This window comes from Delphinapterus leucas, chromosome 6 (assembly GCF_059928025.1).
Source record: "Delphinapterus leucas isolate spDelLeu-1000000601 "Yukka" chromosome 6, BTC_Dleu_Yukka2, whole genome shotgun sequence".
NCBI lineage: Eukaryota > Metazoa > Chordata > Mammalia > Artiodactyla > Monodontidae > Delphinapterus > Delphinapterus leucas.
In genome coordinates, this window is record NC_143134.1 from 124,226,584 (window position 1) to 124,247,915 (window position 21,332).

The 21,332-nt window shown below is 64.3% G+C and overlaps 1 protein-coding gene across 1 annotated transcript; it reads left to right on the plus strand.

The window, feature by feature from the left end:
* The first annotated feature begins 8,930 nt into the window (after positions 1-8,930).
* PTGDS (prostaglandin D2 synthase) lies at positions 8,931-11,317 on the plus strand. Its single transcript, XM_022578123.3, is given in 6 exon segments — positions 8,931-9,044; positions 9,925-10,064; positions 10,175-10,251; positions 10,783-10,899; positions 11,037-11,143; positions 11,146-11,317. Coding segments are annotated over 6 exon segments (714 nt in total). The 3' UTR covers positions 11,305-11,317.
* The last annotated feature ends 10,015 nt before the right edge of the window (positions 11,318-21,332 follow it).

Sequence of the window (21,332 nt, forward strand, 5' to 3'; positions counted from 1 at the left end):
GGGCCGGGACCCTGTGGGTGAGTGCGCTCTGCCCCCGCCCAGGGTCCAGGCACCAAGCCCTGAACCCAGGAACTCCTGTATCCCCCCAGGCCCCCAAGAATTGCCCTGCCAAGGGTCAGTGGCCAGGCCGAGTTCTCTCTGGGGCACCCCCTGGCCAGGTCCACCTCACCCAGGGGCACTCGTTCAGGACTCCGGGAGTGGAAGGGTGGGGGCCACCGTGGCCAGCCGGCAGCCACCATGGGGCAGCGGACCTTGCCATGTCCGGGAAAGAGGAGGTTTGCCTGCTCCCCCGGGTCTGGGGCTGCCGAACACGGCGGTGGCCTCAGGCGGCCCTGACCCAGACCGGACCTGGGCGCAGAGCGGGGTCAGTGGCCAGCCAGCCTGGCGCTACCCCTCTCTGTCCCTCCCTCTCCACCGCCCAGCCACCTGCCCCGGGACCAGAGCACGACTCAGCCATCTCCCAGACCGGGCAGGCAGGGACGGGTTCCACACTGTGGGCCCTCAGCTCAGGTGCCTGTGTGACCTCCCGGGCCTGGCTGGGCGCTCCCAGCAGGCGTCCTGGCCCAGGAGACCCTGATGTCCAGTGTGGGGAGACGACTGCTCGGACAGTGGACACAGGGGGCCCGGGGCACGTGAGTGTAAGGAGGCCAGGCTGAGGCACGTCCCCGTGGGCTGGCAGACTCAGCAGGTGCCCCTGCCCCACCCACTTCTAGGGCCAGGGCCCAGAACGGGGCCGGATGGGTAAAAGGACCCACTGTTTGATCTTCGCTGGGCCAAGTCCAAGGGCGGCCTCACAGCCTCCCCACCCCAAGCCCTCCTTGGATGCTCTCACACTCGCACCTCTCCTCCTGGCCCAGTTGCACCCAGGAGACAAAGGGGCAAAACCTCACCCTTCCTGGATTTGGAGGAAGGTGAGCTTGCCCTGGGGTGGCGGCTAGCAGGTGAACCCGTTAACAGGGGCTCCCAGGCCAGCCCCTCCGCCACGCCTCCACCACCTGCCAGGCCAGCGGCCGCCCAGGCCTCCCGCCTCCTCGCTCAGAATGGAGCCCCTGGGACCCTTGCGGGTGGCATCATCCTGCCGGGAGCGTGGCAGACCCAGGCCCAGCGCCCCGAACATCTCCCGGGGCTTCAGTCACCCCAGGGCCCGAACTGGCCTTGCCACAAGGTCTATCCCTGGCACAGCCTGGGGAAGGTGGGCCGAGTGGGCATCCGGGGCGGAAGGCCCAGGACCCGCCTGGACAGGAGGAAAGAGGGCGAGTGCAGCCGGGCCCAGACCGACTCCAGCCCTGCCTTAGGCCACAGCCCTCGGAGCACCGGTGAGGCGGGAACATCTCAGTGCCTCTGCACAGATGGAGAAACTGAGGCTCGGGAAGGTCAGGGTCATCCTGTCCCTGCACAGATGGAGAAACCGAGGCTCGGGATGGTCAGGGTCATCCTGTCCCTGCCACACCCAAGGGAGCCTCTGGTCCCTGCTCGTGCCTCGGGGCAGGTCCAGCGCAGGGACCTCTGCCCAGTGAGAGGGCCCCTGGCTCCTGGATGCCCGGGCGGTGTGGGATGGGCCTCCCGGGGCCTGCTCAGGCCCAGCTCGGTGCAGTTTCCGGGGGCGGCATTCCCTCGTGGCCCAGCAGGCAGCACCTTCGGGGAGGACCAGTCCTGATTCAGGGCAGCCTCAGCGATCTTCAAGCTCAAGGACGACCATCGCTTTGCCATCACCTCTCTCTCCTCAGGATGCAGCTGGACACCCAGAGCCCCTGCCTGGAGGCGGGCAGGCCAACAGCTCGAGGGAGGGTGGCCAGCACGGGCCGGGCACCTGCTCTCTCTCCCCGCAATGGGGAGAGGAGCCAGGTAGGTGCAGCCAGAGCTCGGCTGGAAGGAGGAAGGTACCCAGGTCCAGGCTGGTGGCAGAGAGACGGGCCCAGGACACCCGACTTCTGCATCCGCCAGGCTTCCCACCAGGCTCCCCTGAGGGATGGGCCGCCACGGGAGACATGTGGCAACAGGACTGTTCCGGAAGGACCCAAGCCTCCCCGACCCGGTTCACCCACCTGCCCCGCCCCCCGTCCCCAAAGCCCCTCCAACCGGGGGCCTCCTCCCTCCTCCCTCTGTCCAAGCACTCCCCACGGGGCCCCAGCCCGCGCACACGGGGTCCACAGCCCTGTCCCCAGGGGCGGCCAGACCAGGACCCCTCGGAGGCCTGGAAGGGGGTTCTCCCACCCAGGAAGGGCCCAGAGCTGCTCCTTTGGTCACAGGGCGACCAGGGGGGGCCTGGGGGGCACCCAGAGGGAGGCCATGCTCAGCAGCCCCCCACCAGCAGGAGGAGACGCGCGGGGTGGAGATAGCTGTCAGCACTTCTCCCTGGCGCTCCACGCGGAGGTCAAGGGCCACGAGGACAGAGGGGCGCAGTCTGGAGGGAGGCTCCTCCCAGGACTCACCCCTTTCTCGGTCACAGGGCCGAGGAAGGAGCTGAATTCTGAGCTGAGGGAGAAACTTGTCGCGTTTGTCCAGACGCTGGGCATCTCCCGTGACCACACTGCCTTTTGCCCCAGAGCAGCGCTGGGAGGTCTGCGGTAGCTGGGGCAGGGCACCGGGGGCCGACACTGGGGAAGGGGCCCGGGAGCCTGAGGGGCTGAGGTGCAGGGGCCAGGCGGCAGTGTCCACTGAGGAGGGGCTGTGTGCCCAGCTGGGGTGGGCACCAGACCTCAGACATGCCTGTCCTGGCCCAGGTCCACCTGGTAAGGAGATCATCAGGACCCAGGTAGCAAGGCTGCGGGCTGGGGCTCGGGAAGAGGGTCCCAGGCAGGACCCGTCGAGCAGCAGAAGGTCCCAAGGGCAGCGGCCAAGCAAAGGCACAGCGAGGGCGGCCCTGGACAAGGGGCACGGAGGAGGGGACTGAGGGGGGACAGCTTGTCAAATGGGGAGGCCAGGGCAGGGGAGGGTCACCCTGAGGGCAGAGAGGACGCACAGGGGCCCTTCTGTGTGACCAAGGGAAGGAGGGGACAGGCCCGTGGGACTTGTGCTGGGGGGCTGGGGAGGGGGCAGTCCTGAGATGAAAGGTTAACGCTGCAAGGACACAATTAGGTTCAGGGCCTCAGAAGAGACCCAGCAGGTGAGAGAGGCCCCGACCCAGCCTTCCTTAACTGCGTCAGGAGCACGGAGCGGAGGCAGCAGGCCGCCACCAGGACCCCGGACCCAGGCACCTCTTTTGCCTCTGCCCGGACCTCCAGGTGCCCCTGCTCCGACCACCTTCCCCCCTCCACACGGTCCCCCCACCCCGGGCCACCCCCTCCCCACCTAGGTCCCCCTGCCCTGGGCCACCCTGTCCCCTCGCTTCAGGAGCGTTTCCCAGCGTCCCTGGTGTTTCCTGTCTCTGGCCCTTTACACGTGATAACCGCACACACGCAGAGCTCACGTATGAGCGCACACCACTTACACACCCACACACGCACACGTGCGCACAGGGAGGACGCCCTCGGGTGCACGCACGCTCACAGGCACATGCACGCCCTCTGTGCCCGGCGGCCCATTCTGCAGTGAGCCTGGGGCCCGCGGGCGTTGCCTGAGGAGCCTGGGCTGGGGGCAGGGGTTGTGCAAACAGGCCCTGCCCCTCCGACCAGCGCCCCGGCCTCACAGAGCGAGTGTCCCCCAAGGCCTGAGGGGGCTGTGAGGAAGGCTGGGGAACTGGGGGCCTCCTGGGGCCCAGGCAGCGCCTACCGAGGTGAGGCAGCCAGAGGCCCTGCCCCTTTCCCTCCCTGCGCCCCAGGCCTCCCGCTCTCCAGCGCCTGCCCCGTTTCTGCCTGGCCTCCCCGCTCTCAGATGGCCCAGGCCGGGCCCTCGTGAAATGCTGGACCCACCCCCTCTGGAGCCCAGCCTGGCCCTTGGCTGACCCCATCCTCACAGCCGGTCAAGGCCTTGCCTGTGCCTCGTCTCCCGAGGCCACATCTGTCCCCCTCACCCCTCCCGCACCAGGAATAAACATTTGGTGCCTGGATGGGCCGGCAGGACTGCACAACGACAGTGGCGTCCTGGGGCTGAGGGGCGGCACCCAGAGCCCCGGGTCGCAGGCCCAGGCCGGGCAGCCTGAGTGTCCTCTCTGACGTTTGTCCCCACTTAACTCCCCGGCAACCGCCCCCAAGGGCTGGGCACGCTCCTGGCCAAGGTGAGCCCTGCCCAGCACCACCCCTGCTAGGTGCCCCCCTGCTGCAGGCCTTGATCAGAGCCGTGGCTCCACCCCACCAGGGGTCACCTTGGGCCCTGAGTGAAAGGCAGGAGTGCCCACTGCAGGAGAATACTTAGGCCCAGGTCCAAGGACCTCAGGCCCAGGCCCAAGGGGTGGCCTTGCTTCCCCTGGCGGGACCAGGAGATCCTGCAGCGCCTTGGGCCAGCCTGGCATGGTCAGGTCACAGGGGCGAGAAAACTTCCAGAATCAGGAGACTCCACTGAGGCCCTGGATGAGGAAGACCCCACAAGAAACAGTCCTGGCTTTGGGGTCCTTTCGGGGGGAGGGGCGGCCCAGCCTGGCCGCAGTGACTCAGGAGGGCCCATCCGTGGATGCTCCCAGGAGACCTGGTGCCCGCAGGCCCCTCCTACCCAGAGACCGTGCACCCAGCCTTCCACAGGTGAGGGGACATGCTTTAGCTCCAACCACCCCCCACCGGGCTGGATGCTTCTGGGAGCCACCTGCTCTGGTCACCCAATCCAGAGTGTCACACCTGTGGGAGGCTGGGGGCTGCGGGCCGTGGTGGGGGGCAGGCCGCTCTCCCCACAGCCCTGCCAGGCCCCTCTCTAAGGCAGAATGCTGCAGCCCCTCTACCTCTCCAGAGGCAGCCAGCCGGCCCTGGGCTCCTGCTGGCCAGGAGGAGCCTCGGGTTGGCCGTGACCATCCTTGGGCCCCTTGGGGTCTGGCAGCAGTGCTTCATCCCACCCCCCTGGCCCTCCCCCAGCTTTGGCTCCTGGGGCAGCCCAACCTCCTGGGCTGGGAAAGAAGACGCCAGGTGGAGACATGGTCATCACCAGGTGTCGACAGTGGCCAACCCAAAGCAGAGAGGGGACGAAGAGACAGAGGCCGGGCCAGCACAGGGGGAAGAGTGGGCCCCCTGTGGTCTGCGTAGAAAGTCAGAGAGGGCCTCATCTGGGGACACCCCGAGTCTGGGGTGCTTCCTTAAACTTCAGAGCAGCTATCCTCTGGGGAGCCCAGGCGGAGGTGTGGAGAGCTTCTTGCACCCGGAGGAGCCCTAAGCTGGCTGTCCCGTCGGTACCCAGCCCTGGTGGTCTCATGCTGCAGCCCCAGTGCCCCACCCCCACTTCCAGCCCCAGTGCCCCACCCCCACTTCCAGCCCCAGTGCCCCACCCCCACTTCCAGCCCCAGTGCCCCACCAGGCAGCACGGCCACTCTCCGCTTTGGCCATCTCTCCACCGGGCTGCCTCGGGTCTTTCCCAGGGCAGCCCTGGAGGCTGGACCAGTCCAGGAGCTGGGAAAGTGGGCAGGGAAAGGGGATGAGGCCTTCGGTGATTTTCTGGAGTATTCTGTCTAGAAGCTTCTAGGTGACCCTGGGCGCTGCCCCTCTTCTACTTAAAATCTACTGGCTGGGGATCCCCCCATGGGAGAAGCATGCTGGATGGGGTGATCTCCGGGGCTGTGAGCCACCTCTGGAGGGCAGGGGACAGGCCTGAAGGGTGAGGTGGGGTCCAGTGGGGCCTCCCCTGCCCACCAGCTCAGTGCTCCCTCAGAGCCCCTTCCCGCAGGCTGGGGGCACTGATGGCCAAGCAGCAAGTAGGTGGGGTCCATGAGGTCCCTGTGAATCCCCAATCCAAGACCAGCAGACACTCCATTAGCCACCGGTCAGTGAGAGGCCACCAGCTGTTGGGAGAGCCTCAGCTCTGAAGGGCCAACCATCTCTGGGGGATACTGCCTGGGGACTGGGACCCGTCACTGCCCCCCAAGGAGATCAAGCCTAGGCCTGGGCCCGGGCTTGCCTCTGACCTGCTGGGCCAGAAGCAGGGGGCTAGCAGCAGTGACCTCTCAAGGTCCAGGCCAACTCCCGGCATCCTTGTAGCCCAGCAGCTTCCCTCCCAGGCAGATGCCCATCCCCCCTCACGCCTGGGCCTTGGGCTCCAGGGAAACTGCAGCCTCAGCTCCACTGATCGCTGAGCAGCCACGTCTGCGGCTCACGTGGCCCCCAGGCCCACGAAAGGCCTGAGCCCAGCCACACCCAGAGCTGCCAGCTTCTGCGATGGGCCAGAGACGGAGAGGAACCTAAGGCGGGGACCCCAGGTCAGCCTCCCGGGGGTCTCTCCTGGTGCCAGGGCTGGGAGTGGGCTCCTGAGAGGCCAGGGTCTGGCTCCCGGGCTCAGGGCAGGCACCCTGCCCTCTCAGACACTCCACCTGCCTGTCCCCCTGAGACCCAGGGAGCAGCCCCTGGTCTGCCAGGACCAGGCAACTTGGCGCTCAGTGGGTGCCAGGAGGAGCCTCACCACCCCCATGTCCAGCACGTACCCACCACCTGGAGGGCGGAGATGGCCCAGCCGGCGCTGCTGACCACACGCAGGGCCAAGCTCAGAGCAGAACGGAGGGGTGCAGAGGGCACAGAGGGGGTCCTGGTGCCTGTGGGATCCCCCTCTCGCTCCCGTGCCCAGCCTCCGTCCTGCACAGCCCCAGGGGAAGGGAAGAAAGGGGCAGAAATCTTGCAGGAGTTGCTGGCAATGGCCCAACCCTACCTGGACCTGGCAAAAGGGACTCATCGGCCCTTGGGGGGCCGATGTCAGGTGTCCCCATCAACAGGGCTCTCAGGGGGACCCCTCCTCCACCTGCCGGGCCCCGCAGCTGCCCAGGAACCCACTTCCTGGGCCCTGAAATCTTGCCCTGGGTCCTCTGCAGCTGGGCCAGGCCCAAGCCCCCACTCAACCCCAGTTTGCTCAGGGTCCCCTGGAGCCCGAGTTCCAGGAGGACTGGGTAAGGGGCTGGAGGGGCACCTGAGGGAGAGCCCGGGGTGGGGGAGGAGTCCAGGGCCCCAGCCTCAGCCCAGCCCTGCCCACGGAAGTCCCCAGCGCTGCAAAGGGGTTCCCAGGGTAGCCCAGGGGCAGTGCAAGGTCCGGGCACCCGTCCCCACTCCTGCCTGCTCTGACGGACTGTCCCGACACAGCCTAGAGCATGAACAGTGCCTGAGGGGCGGGAGCTGATGGGAGGCCAGGCCAGAGGGGTGGGGGTCTCAGGCCTGCCTCTGCCCCCTCCCCTGCACCGTTGCCCTCCTTACCTCCACGCCCATCCCCCATCACACTGCCCCCCCCCCCCGGCAGGTGCCTCCTATCTCTCTCTGCCCCCCCCCCCCCCCCGCTTCATGTTGGCCTCTGCTTCGTACATCAAAGGCTCCCACAGCCCCAGCACCGGTGAGAAAGTAGGAGACTCTCTGCATGGCACTGCCCACCCAGCGGCTCCCCCAGGCAGCCCCGCTGAGAGAGCTCCCTGGTGCCCCCCGCAGGAAACCCGAGTGTGCGCTCCCAGACCCCTGGGCCACTGGGGAGGGGCGACAAAGGGCGGTACATGCCGGCCTCACAGCCCCAGGGAGGGGTCCAGCCAGGGCCTAGCTGCAGGCACCCTGACCTCACCAGGACCCCCATGGGCCTGATGCCCACCCTCCTGCCCCCACTATGTGAGTGGCAGGGCCCATGCTGGTCCCATTCAGGCAGTTGACCTGACCCACACCTCCCCCTCGATCATTTCCGGCCGCCTTGGGGCCATTCCAAAGCCCGAGGCCTGGGCTGCCAAGAATTCAGCTCCCGGGCGGAAGGTGCCAGGCACTGGGACGGGAGCCCGCACCCTGCCGGGAGCTGGGCCTGTGTCTTGGGGTGATCAGCCCCTGTCCCCTCACCGGCCACAGCTGCGTCCCCTCTGTGTCTGCACCACACACGGGACCTCCTTCCCCAGCTTCATCCCTCCCAGCCCGTACCCCAGATACTCGCACCCACCCCACTCACCGTTGCTCAGAGCCCTTGACCCCACTCAGTCCTGTGCTGAGGCCCTGGCTGGCCTGGGGTGGCCTTGGACAGAACCAGGGGGACAGGTGACACTTGCCAGATTTGAACAGGGCCCAGGACCCCATCAACCCAGAGAGGCCTCTGAAGGGAGGCGGCCCTCTCATCCACTGCCACTGGGGGAGGTACCAGCCTCAGCACCCCAGGTAACAGGACAGGCTGAGCTCCACAGGGTGGGCGGGACTGGTGCAGGTGGGGTTGCGTGGTGTGGGGGATGGGCCTACGCCCAAGGCCAGAGGGGCCCCGGGCTGAAAGAGGTGCCTAGGGGGCCCCAGCCAGAACCCCGACAGCTGGCCGTCGGGGGAAGCTGTGCCCAGCACTCTGGCCCTCGGCCTCTGTGGGGGCAGATTTGGCTTCTTTACCGTGGCCCAAGTTTCCCATCACCCCGGGGCCTGCTGGGCCTTTCAGGATCAAACTCATACAGTGCAAACGGGGCCTCGCTTCCCCTCCCAGGGTCGCCAGGCTTGGAGACGGAACAGTGGTAGGGCTTGGGCTGGGGGTGGGGTGTTCCCAGTCCCCGGTGGGAAGTGACCAGAGGCCCCAGAGGCAGGGCAGCACCGAGGCTCTTGCCCCCTGCCCCCATCCAGGCTGCTGCGCGGGTCTTTCTGGGACTGGAAAAAGGACCAGCCACGAAGGGGCCTCTGGCTGCCCGCCCCCGCTCACCCTGCTGTGGCAGCGCCCAGGCCTGTCCTAGTCAGTGCCTCTTACATAAGCAGCCCTGTGGGGGGCTCAGCTGCCGCTGGGCTCAGCTGCCCTGTCCTGCCCCCAGCATCACGAGCCTCCAGTGGGCTGTCCTTGTGCCCTGGGTGGAGGCCAAGCCAGGCCCATAAATAGGGGTCTCCCCGGTGGCCTCCGCGCCTCCTGCCTGCCTCTGCCTGCGCTGCCTGCTCGGCTCTGGGAGAATGGCCGCTCTGAACATGCTGTGGACAGGGCTGGCCCTGCTGGGGATCCTGGGGGTCCTGCAGATTCCAACCCAGGCCCAGGCCGCCCTGCAGCCCAACTTCCAAGAGGACAAGGTGAGGGGCTCCTTGCCGGGTCCCCAAGGCGGGACAGGGCCGTGTAGGGAGCAGGGTGCTCCCTGGGGCCCAATTTTCTCCCTGGGAAGGGGGTGCTGAAGGGAAGGAGGGCTGGACCGGCAGGAGGAGGCTGACCATGAGAGGCCTTCCCGGGCAATTCGCCAACCAAGATCTGGGTACATTACCCCCGACTGGCAGGGAAGAACCTGTGTCCACGAGCGCCCACACGGCACATGCAGACACGTGGATCACCTGCGTGCCCGTCATCCCTGACCCAACACGGTTAGCCCAACGAGCTCACGATGCCCAGGGAAAACAGGCACACCTTCCACACCTGGGTCCTAGGACACACCTCCGTGGGCGAGCGTGAAGATGGGGATGCTGCACAGGGCGGCCCCAGGGGATGGCCACAGCAACCGAGTGCGCGCGCGTTCGCGACCCTCCCCCCACTCCCCGCGCTCGCGCGCGCGCACACACATACACACACACACACACACACACACACACACACACACACACAGCTGGCGGCGCGCTCCCCCTCGGGAGCTGTGGGAACAGTCGGAGTGGGTCTCGCAGCCCCGCGCCCTGCTCCGACCCCTCCAGGGACGGCCTCGGCGCCCTCTGGCGCCAGCTCCACGGCCAGGCAAGGCCGGACCCAGTGGAGGGGGCGGGGCCGGGCTGGAGAGGAGGGGGAGGGGGAGGAGGGGGAGGGGGAGGGGGAGGGGAGGGAAGGGGAGGGGGAGGGGAGGGAAGGGGAGGGGGAAGGGCGGGGGAGGGTGGGGGAGGGGAGGGGACGGGAGGGGAGGGGGAGGAGCGGGGCGGCCACCATGGCGCGTCCGGGAGGGTCCCGGCTGACCAGGGTGGGGGACGTTCGCCGCAGTTCCTGGGGCTCTGGTTCACCTCGGGCCTCGCCTCCAACTCGAGCTGGTTCCTGGAGAAGAAGAAGGCGCTGTCCATGTGCAAGTCGGTGGTGGCCCCCGCGGCGGACGGTGGCCTCAATCTCACGTCTACCTTCCTCAGGTGGGCGGCGGGGCGGGCTTCTGGGGCCGAGAGCTCCCTGCCCATGGTCGCGGTCTAGGGACAGCCCCCACCCCTGCCTGACCCCTGACCCGAGGGTGACCTGCCCACAGGAAAGACCAGTGTGAGACCCGGACTCTGCTGCTGCGTCCTGCAGGCCCCCCAGGCTGCTACAGCTATACCAGCCCCCGTGAGTGGGGCCCCTCGCCAGACCCCAGGGTCAACTCAGGAGTGACACCTGCTGGTCGGGGACTCTGGGTGACACCCTGCCCTGCAGTACATGGAGGGGGGCGGTGATGGCTGCTCCGCCCCGGGATGGAATCTCCCCAGCTGTCTGCTGCCCCGTCCTGCTGCCCCCAAGGCTTCCCCCACACCTTCCGCAGCTCTCCGCCCCAGGACCTCGGGCCTCCTCACTCCCTGCCCGGCAACGACCTCCCCACTGCGAATCTCTCCTCCTCCCCCTCCTCCCGAGAGCAGTTTGGCTGCAGAGTTTGTGGCTGTCCCATGAACTCCCGATTTTCTGAGCCTGTGTGTTTGCTGGGCCCCCAGGACTTCTGGTTTGGGGCCGCTGGGCTGTGCTGGCAGGAAGCAGGGGGCTGGGGAGGGGCAGGGAAGGCAGCTGGACAGAGGGTGGAGCATCAGGGCCCTTCCCACGCCGGCCCACAGAGGGCGCCCTCCCCAGGGGTCCCCGACCCACCGCGGTTGTCTCCTGGGCCCCCAGACTGGAGCGGCAACCACGAGGTGTCGGTGGTGGAGACGGACTACGAGGCCTATGCCCTGCTCTACACCGAGAGCTTCCGAGGCCCCGGCCAGGACTTCTGCATGGCCACGCTCTACAGTACGTGCCCCACGCCAGCTCCCACCGCCCGGCCTGAGGCCCGGCCCACGGGGCAGCTTGGGGACTCCCCAAGCCTGGGGGTGGGGACCGAGCGAGGTCTCCCGGATGGAGGCCAGCGGTTTCTCCTTCTGCCCCAGGCCGCACCCAGGCCCCCAAAGCTGAGATCAAGGAGAAATTCGCCACCTTCGCCAAGGCCCAGGGCTTCACAGAGGATAGCATTGTCTTCCTGCCACAGACTGGTGAGGGGCCGCTAATCTGACGGGAGGGATTAAGGTCAGGTTACAGGCAGACACACAGTCTCCTGATTCGGGGGTGGCTGAGGCCTGGGGTTCATCCGGCCGACCGCCCACTGACTGGTACACGGCCTCCAGAGTGTGGGCGGTCTGTCCTCCACACCGTGCGTGACCTTGGCCTGAAACACCCCCTCCCCGGGTTCACCACGCACCCACTGTGTGCCAGGCCCCGGGTCGGCCCCCAGGATACATAGGTCCCCAGCCCGGTGGGGGGCAAGCCCTAGAAACAAAACCCGCGGGGTGGGTGTGCCCATGGGGACACAGGGACAAGCGCCCTGGGGCTCAGCACGGGGTTCCCGAAGTCTCAGCGCCCACGGCCTCCCTGGGGCAGGCAGCCTGCTCTGGGCCCAGGGAGAGACGGGACCTCCTCCTTGTTTGGAGGAGCAGGGCCAGGGAGCGGGGTGGTGTGATGCAGTCAGCAGTTTGAGGGTCAACCAAGATGCTCTCCAGGGCCGCGGGGGTTAGCGACAGGTGGGGGGGGGGAGGTGGCCTGGCCTGGGGCGCTGACCGCTGTCCCGGGCTTTTCTTGGCAGACAAGTGCATGGAGGAGAACACGTAGGTGAGTGGGGTGCTGGGGGCTGCCTTCACCCAGCAGTGCCCACCATGCGTTCCTTCACTCACTTGGTCACTCGGTGCGCGCTCCCCACAGCCCCACCCACCATGCAAGGCTGGTCCAGGCCCATGGGGCTGCTCCGAGGAGGAGGGGGCTCCACCGGGGTTCCGTGAGGTCGCTGGGGTAGGAGGGGCTGGCGGCTGGAACAGGAACCGGGAGGGGAGGGGAGGGGAGGGGAGGGCAGGGCGGGGAGGGCCCCATCAGGGGGTGGGGCCCTGGGACGGCCATTCCCCCGTGGCCTGCAGCCAGCAGGGGCCTGGGGCCCAGGGCCCGGACTGAGGTGCTGCCCGCCACACCGACAGGTCCTGCTCTCTTGGCCAGGTGACCCCAGCCCTCAGGACCTGGCCATGCTGCCCTGCTCGGCCTTTTCCTTCAACACCCCCAAGACCCCAGCCCCGGCTCCTGCGCCACCGGCCCTGCCCCCTCGGGCTTTATCCCAGCTCTGAGAATAAACTCCGGAAGCAAGTCAGCAGCCTGGCCTCTGTCTGTCTGTCCTGCAGTCGTTGCCCCCCTGGGCCTGGCTTTGGCAGGCCCCCGGGACCTGACCGCCGCCCTCTTAGGTCTCCCTACCCCTTCTGTAAAATCTTGGAGGCTGGCTCTGCATGACACCCCCAAGGGGTGAGCAAGGGCCCGCTAGCCAGGCGCCTGGTGGAGTGGAAGACACGGCTGGGTCAGAAGCCAGGTCAGCTTAGGGGAAGCGCCGACGCGTCCCCGACCCACTCCACTCGGGGCCCTGATCTCACCACAGCCCCTCAAGGCCCAGCGGCGGCTGAGCCGGTTCTGGTCAGGTGCCCACAGCCCGCCCCCTGCCCCCCGTCCAGGAGAGGCCCGAGGCCCAGGGCAGTTTCTGAAGGCGTGGGACTAGTGCACTCAGGCTGGGCAGAGATACGGGTTTGCGGGGACCAAGAGGAAGGTGGCCGGAGTGTCCGTGCCCCCCTGGACCGGGACAGACTGACTGAGTGGGCTGGAGACAGGCCACTCTCCCATCTCCCATGGCTACCTGAGAGTCTCCAGTCCCCTGGTCTCTGGCCTGGGCCTCAAGGGCACGGCCCTGCCCGTTCGCCAGGCCTCTGGCACCAAAGCTGAGCCAGAGACCCGAAGCGCGGTCTCCCCTCCCCGCAGTCCCTCACCTTCTGCTAGCCCCCGGATTCCTGGCCGGCGTGGCCATTGTCAGGCCCCTGTCCTGGGCCCTCCTGGCTCACAATGTGCAGTGCCCACTGCAGCCTGCCCATCAGACCCCACCCAGGCAGACCTCAGCCAGGCCCTGCCCAGGCACCAAGGGTTGTGAGGCTCAGAGGTGAGGGTGAACTTCTGGGATGCTTCCTGGAGGAGGGGGCCTGAGGCTGTGCCTCAGCCAAGGGCTGGGGGCCACGTCCCAGAGGGCCTGCCGGGCCTTCGCCTCCCCTTGCTTCGGGCCATACGGCCCCTCCCCAGGAGGAAACACCTGGGCTGGCCGGGGGTGGCTGGAGGCCACTGGGCCAAGGTGCTCCAGGGTGCACCCCGATCGTGAGCCCATCACAGTGGGCTCTGTCCCAGCATGCCAGCGCCCCAGGGTGTCTTGAGGGCCTAAAGGCGCAGTGGGAGGGGCCACCTCAACTCTCCTACCCCGACCCTGAGCCCGTGCAGTCGACGAGAGACACCCTCCACCACGCTGCAGGTGCTGCTCATTGGCTGGACCCTCGCGCTGCTCGCGGCATCCCCAGGCCGGGCCCAGGTCCCCACCCAGGCCAACTCTGACACCAGCCAGGTGTGTCCAGACTTCCCTAGGCCAGACCTGCTCCTCACAGACAGCCTCTTTCTGGCTGCGTTCTACCCAGAGAGGCCGGAGGGCTGGGGTAGCCCAGCCCAGCCCTGCCCATACCCTCTCTGGCCCAAGCTTAGCTCATGTCTGGGGACAGGGGACAGAGCTCGCGTCCGTCTGCTCGTCCAGCTCGGGGTGGGTGTGCTGCGGGGGGCAGCAGGCCCCTCAGCCCCGCCTCTGGGTTGTGCTCACGGCTACTCCCCAGGCCTCAGACGGATGAGCGGCAGCTGCCCCCGCCCCCCGATTCCAGGTCAGGGAGGCTGCGGCACAGGGGCTGCCCCCCAGCTCTCCCTGTCCCCTCCCTGCAGTTCCAGGGCATCTGGTGCACGGCTGGGGCGGTGTCAGATGACCAGGGCTTCCTGGACTCCAAGGACAGCATGAAGATGCCCGTGGTCTTGGTGACCCCCTTGGCCAACGGCGACCTGGGCCTCAAGTTTGGGTACCCCGCATACGGGATCCCAGGAGCCCCACCTCGGACTGGCCGTAGGCCCGGCCGGCGTGAGGTCAGACGTGAGCCAGCAGGAGCCAGAGGTGTCCCTGACCCGTCAGGGAGCCAGAGCCAGGCCCGACCCTGACCCTGCGGCTGCGGGGGCCGTTAAAGCAGCAGCTGCAGCTCGCCTGCCCCCCGAGGGGCCCGCCTGAGGCCTGGGCGTGGAGGAGCAGCGTCCTCGCGCGCGCGTGCGCGTGCGCGTGGGTGTGTCTGCAGGGGAAACCGGAAGGCCCCACAGACCCCGCAACCCCAGGCTGTGTCCCCCTGCCCCCCAGGGTGTCTCCTGACCTGTAAGTAAATTATAAAGCACCTGTGTGATTAAGCATCGATGTGAGGCGGGGACAGGTGGGCCCTGGGACAGGCTGAGCACCATCACCCACGCACGGCCGTCGGCAGCACCTAAGTGGCAGCCGTTTGTGTCATGGTCGGGCAGCGTCCTCAGGGGCTGGGGGCTGGCCCGGACCCTCCCCGCTCAGGGGGCCCAGCGGGGCTGCTGCGCACGCTGCTGGGGTCCTCCTTCCCAGGCCCGATGGCGGGTGCCAGAAGACGGACGCGACCCTCACCAAGGATGCCGTGGACGGGCGGCTCAGCAGCGCGGGTGAGGCGGGCAGTGCCGGGAGGGAGACAGAGGGTGGGCAGCGGCAGGGCTGGCTCAGCCAGGGCCGTGCGGAGGGGACGGGGCGTCCTGAGCCGGCGCCCAGCTCAGCAGGCTCTCGCTTCCCCAGCCATGGCCCAGACCAACATCCGGGTGGCTTTCACCGACTACAAGCACTTCACCGTGTTGTACTCCAAGAGGCAGAAGGGGGACGTTAGGAACGTCTGGCTGCAGCTCTACAGCGGGTGATGGGTGGTGGGTGACCCAGCTAGAGGGGCAGCACTCCTGACGCATCCCTCAGCCCATCACGGCCTTCTCTGGGGGCCACATGCAAGGTTTGGTCTGTAGTGCCCACGTGCCCTTCGCAGCAAGCTCTGACTCGGTGGCAGGTGGAACCACCATCTCCCAGTGTCTCCTTGGGGTCCCTCCTCACCCCCTGCTCCCCACTTCCCCCTCCACCTCCCAGCCCTGCCCCTCTGCTCACCGGCCCTCCCTGCTCTCAGCCCGGGCCCCAGAGCCATTTCCTGAAGATGTCCAGAAGATGCAGCAGCTGGCACCCCAAGTGGGCTTGAACCCCAGCCAGGGCGCCCTGCTGCCCAAGTCAGGTGAGCGCTGTCCCCATGCCGGCTCAGGGCTGCAGGAGCTGAAAGACCCTAGACCCTGATGGTGGGGGGGCGGGGTCGGGGGAAGCCAGGGCCCAAGCCTCACTCCACTAGCCCCAGACCCAAAACAGGAGGACCAGGGGAGGGTGGGCGGTGCCCTGGCCGGTGCCCCTCAGGAGGGGGTCACAGGCCAGGACGCTTGGCTACTCTGGGGAGGGTGTGGCGCCTCCGGCCCGGGGAGGGGGCACTGGGTGTTTCCTCGGGCCCTGCTGTCTTCCACAGACCAGTGTACTGGCGCCCTCGCCTAGGTGAGTGCATGGGGCTGGCCCGGACCCAGTGCCCTGCTGGCACAGGGAGGCCCCTCCTGGCCGGAGGGCTGCACTCTGGGGGTCCTCCGTCCTGGGGCAGCGGCGGGGAGGGACAGAGTGGGGCCCCGGGGCGGGCCCAGGGAGGGCAGGAGGAGGTGAGAGGATGCCGCCCCTCCCCACAGCTGCTGCCCGGTTGGTTTGCAGTAAGGGACCCAGCCCAGGGGTTGGAGCAGAGGGCCGTGATGCTGGGGCTCAGGGTACCCAGCCTTCCTCAAAGAGCAGTGGCCTCCCTCCACCCCCAGGCCCCAGCACCATAAACTGTCTCGAAAAGCCAGCGCTGTGCTTTTCTTGGGTGGGGGCAGGAATAGGGGTATGGGGCAGAGGAACCGTGTGGACCGGGGCAGGGGCACTCTGGGTCCCCCTGAGGCCTGGGACCCGCCCGGAGAGGGACAGTGCGGGGCTCAGGCTCCAACCCTGCAGGGAGGCCCCTCCATGGCCGGTTCTGGGGACCCAGAGAGACTGGAGTGGGACCCCTCGCCACCCAGGCAGGTGTTAGGCCTGGGAGGGGCCGAGGCTTGGCCCCACGGGTGGTAGGATCCTCCATCGGTCACACGGGGCATCACAGTGGCTTCCCTGGGTCCCCCGCTGACACCGGGCGCCAGGCCAGGGGTGCTGCCCTCGCTCCGTGGCGCAGACCTGCGTGCAGTTGCCTGACAGAGCCGTGCCCGACCCACACCCAGCGCGTGCCTGGGCTCCACAGGCCCTGGGGTCCTCCCAAACCACAGCCCAAGCGGGTCTGCGCCACTTCCCACCCCAGGCAGCCTTCCAGCACCCCTTCTCCCTTGACCCCCGCCCTCAAGGCAGAGCTCTGTCCTGCCGTTGTGTTTATGAGGGAAACAGCGCGGTCCTTCAAGGACTGGTCCTGAAGAATTTGAGGGTAAAATGGCACAGTATCTGTCACGTAACTAGTTCAGAAAAAAATCGTACCAGATGTAAATATGTCAAAATGTTGATCGTGGTTCCATCTGGGTGACGGTTTGTTATACTATCATTTCTGCTCTTCAGTCGGTTAGACAGGTTTTCCTTAGAAACACAGCCCTGTCCTACCAGATGGCGAGGTCACTGGGATAAAGAGCCCCGCATCCCAGGGACCGCAGACAGCCCCTCCACACCTGCACCCAACACCTGGAGGCCCTGCCGCTGCCCCTGCCGCCTGGCCGACCTGCCGGCCTCTGGCCCTCTGCAGACACTACAAGGGCAGGGTCTCCCCCCTCCCCCCAGCCTGACACCAGTCCCACTATGTGGGAGCAGGTGGGAAGGCCCAGAGATCCAGCACCTCCCACCCAAGATGCCACCTGCCAACCAGCAGAGGCACCCGCAGAGAGAGACTGGTGATGAACTTGCAGTCTACTTGCTTTTTCTTCTGCCCTTTGCAGCGCCGTGTGGCTTGTGGGATCTCTCTTCCCCAACCAGGGATCAAAGCCGGGGCCCCCCGCAGAGCAAGTGCCGAGTCCTAAGCACTGGACCGCCAGGGAATTCCCAGTTGATCTATTGATCAACTGATCTATCGGTTGTCATTCAGCTTCCACGTGGAACAAGAGAAGGCGTGGTGGAAATTGCCCAGGAGCAGGGATTTAAGGCGGGGCGGGGTGGGGGGAAGAGTCTCCAGCAGGCTCTCAGTCCCTTCTTTCCCCACTAACTCATCCCTCCCATGTCCCCTGGGAAGGATCTGGAGTGAGGAGATGCAGTTTTCCCTTCACGGCCCATTGGGGGGCAGCCCCCCAGGGCCCCTCTGTACCCAGGAAGGGTCATGCCCCTGGCAGCTGCGGATCAGCCCAGTCCTGCATGCCCTGCTCCGGCCACACGGGGGCAGACTTCAGCCAGTTCTCCACCCGGAAGCCCAGGGCTGCGTGTGTAAGATCTGTCGGCTGGCACCCTTCTCTGGTCACAACTACTCCAGTGGGTCCCATCTCGCTGAGAGTAAAGGCCAAAGTCCTTAGGTGGCCAACAAAGGCCCCCCGATCGGCCTTCTTCTGACCCCACCACTATGACTGCCGAGAGCCGGGTCGCTGGAAAAAAGATTGTCCCAAACCTCGGTGCTTCGGGTGCCTTCAGCCCTCGGACCAGCCTTTCCAACGCCCTCCTGACCTCCAGAGACGGGGTCCGAGGAACCACGGGGGCTCTTCCCAAACCTCCCTCTTTTTTTTTTTTTTTTTTCTTAAACTGTGTCTTTTCTTTCTTTCCAACCCTCCCTCTCAATCAGCTGAGGTTGGTTACTGATTATTTACATTGACGAGAGAAAAAGACAAGTTTTGTTTGAGCTAAACTGAGGACTGCAGAGCAGGAGACCCAGATTCAAGAGGCACTTGACTTGTGTTCCCCAGGCTACACAATGGGGGAGGCCTATACAAGCAAAAACTGCAAAGTTACATAAATTGTCAAGAATTAAAATTGGAGCTGGCAATAAGGAAGGTGCTTATAAAGCAAGAATTGGTTGGGCTCCAAAATGCATAGTTACCAGGAGAGATCTTGAGATTATAAGGTTGCTGGTGGCAGCAACTAGCAGACACTATTTTGAGAACAGTTGCTCATGACCTTGAGTCTGATAGAGTTCAGAAAATTCAAGTTCCCAGTGATGCAGGAACTGTCTGAAACCACATCCTCAATGGCCACCCGGCTCCAATTCGGATGCCTGAACCACAGTTTAATACCTTGTCAGAACAACAAACATCAAACGTGACAAGGGTACATTTCTTCAAGTCTTCAAAACAGATTAGCAGGTACACAGCAAGTCAGCATGACCTTGGCGTCTGGGAAGGGAATCTCATCTTCGAAGGAATACTGGCATTGGTGTTGCTGGGGAGGGGGCAGCACGCAGCATTTATGCCTGTATTCAAAGTGGACATTCTAAACAATCAGGTAATGCATTTTTCTCCTCCTCCTCCTTATTTTTTAATGGTTAAAGCAGATACACAGTTTACGTTTGACGGGCCATAAGACAGGCTGTTCTAATTAGCATAAAGTTCAAGCCAAAGTATGTCTAATCCAGAATAACTTCCCCATACCTTAATATGTGAACATTTCTTTCATCAGCTGTGTCTTCCCGAAGTGCTTGTTTAATCCTTTCTGTGTTGAGTGTGCTCTTGCTGTTTTCGCTGTTCTAAGACACAAACTTTAGATGGGAAATTCCTGAGAGATCTCCCTCCTACCCCTCCTTGTCAGGTGAATGTGACCTCAGTAGGCTTCCCATATGTGCACTCTCCCTTCCACATGGGACAGGACACCCAGGAAAGGTCCTCCCTGGCATCAAGGGACGAAAGTTGCTGAATCTGTAAAACACCTGACCGTTGATCAGCAATGCTTTTAGAGAAAGCATGTAAAGATGAATAAACAGAAACCTTATTTAAAATAGTCAGGAGGCCACAAGGGGGAGACCTCACCCCCTACTGTGCAGCCTCAATTGCAGACCAACAGGAAGGTTACTAGTTACTACCCAGCGGGAGGAAGGAAGATTTTTCTTCCCACCCAGCAACAGCCCAGGCAGTGAGAGACCAGCACAGTTCAGCCAATGAAAAGCCACCACACTTCCAACTCCCAGTTTCCTCCAATGGACTCTTCTGTTTAGAACACCCCACCCCATTCCCCCTTCTCCTCTATAAAAGAGTTTCCTGTCTTTTGTTCTTCAGATTTGCCTGTGGTTCCCCTAGATCGCTCGCACTGAACTGTGATTCTTTGCTGTTCCCAAATAAACCCACGCGCTGGCAAAATAACTGGCTGTTTTATCGTTTTAGGTCAACACATACAAGAAAACACAAGTCCAGGGATTAAGGACCTGATACCTTTAGAGGTCATTATTCAGCCTACCACATTCTACCTAGAGACAACTTCCTAGAGCCTGAGCACTGTGCCTGGAGGGACTAATGTTTAAGGCTGTCCCGGGGGCTGGTGACTCCACACTCACATCTCTGGGCCTGATCCTCTAGACTAGGGTCTTGTGCACACAGCAGCTTTCATTCATCTCCATCAGACATACAGCCACATCGAGAACACATAAGACAAAGGAGAGGCGCCCATGTTCTCTCCAGTCCTGCCTTAGGCCAATCATCTCGGAAAGGGCACTTCTTTCTTTTTTTTTTTTTTGGCTGCGTCAGGTCTTAGTCTCAGCACGTGGATCTTTCTTTGCAGCGCGTGGGCTTCTCTCTAGCTATGGCGTGCGGGTTTTCTCTCTCTAGTTGTGGCGCATGGGCTTAGCTGACCCTCAGCATGTGGGATCTTAGTTCCCCAACCAGGGATCGAACCCGCGTGCCCTGCATTGGAAGGCGGATTCTTTACCACTGGAACACTGGGGAAGTCCTGGGAAGGGCATTTCTACTCTTCCTAAATGATCCCTCCCCTCCTCCCCTGCACCTCTCTCCAACTCCACTCTGAGCCCCTGGCCCAGCCTTCATCAGCTCCGTCCTGAGGAACTCAGCAGCCCTCTACTAGTCTCCCTGCCCCCCTCACCTCCACTCCCACAGCCCTTCATCCCCTCACCTCATGGGCTTTATACACATAAATCAGAAGTGCCACTCCCCACCCCAGCCCTGCTTAAACCCTCCAAAGGCTCCCCACTCTGCATTCACTCACTTACATATTTATTTAATATCTCTATGTGCCAGCCACTGTTTAGACACTGAGGATACAGTGGCAAATAAAACAGACAGAATGTTCTGCCCTTGTGGACCTCATGGGGAAAATTGGCAATAAACAGGATAAATAGCTATATTAGTCACCTACTGCTGAAGACCAGATTACCCCAAAACTCAGTGGCTTTAAACAACAGCGTGTATCGTCTCCCAGTTTCTGAGGGTCAAGAATCCGGTCCTGGGTGCTCTGGACCCTCCGGCGCAAAATCCCTCGTGAGGCTGCAGTCGAGCCACTGGCTGGGGCTGTGTCCTCATCAGGAGGCTCAGCTGGGAAGGGGTCTGTGTCTCAGCTCCCTCACTGGTTGTTGGCCAGGCCTTGGTCCTTTGCCACAGGACTCCTCATGTCATGGTGAGCAATTCCAGAGAAAGAAGGAAGCGACAGCCCATCACCTCTGCCACATTCTATTGGCTAGAAGCCAGTTACTCAATCCAGCCCACACCCAGGGGAGGGCTACACAAAGGTGCAAACGCAGGAGGCACGTGGTTGGGGGCCATCTTGGAGGCTGCTGTCACAACACGTTAATCAGAATGTGCTCTGTGTGGTGACAAGCTGGAAAACAAATAGATGAAAGAGGAGAGAGGACATGAGATGTTGGGCCGGGTGCTGAAACTGGATATAAAACAATAGGGAAGGCCTCACCGAGAAGGTGACTTTTGAGTAAAGACCTGAAGGGAGTGAGTAACCCTGGGGAAAGGGGGTGCCGGGCAGAGGCAACAGCGAATGCAGAGGTCCTGAGGCAGGAGCCTCATGGGAAGGGGCTTGTCGCGTGAGGGTTGTCGAATAGGAGGAAGTAGGCGACGAGGCAGGCCTGGCTGCAGCCATACTTGAAGTGCATTAGCACAGCCTACAAACCCACCTGCCGCCCTCGTACGCCTCGCTGCGGGCACCCTGGCCTCTAGCAAAGCCCTGAGCACAGCTGCTCTGTGTCCACTATGGGGCTTCCGCAGAGGCTGCCCCCTCTGCCTGGTACCCTCTTTCCTGGCACGCTCCACCTCTCTCTTCTTCCAGGTCACATGCACTTGGCACGACCTGAGGATTGCATGTT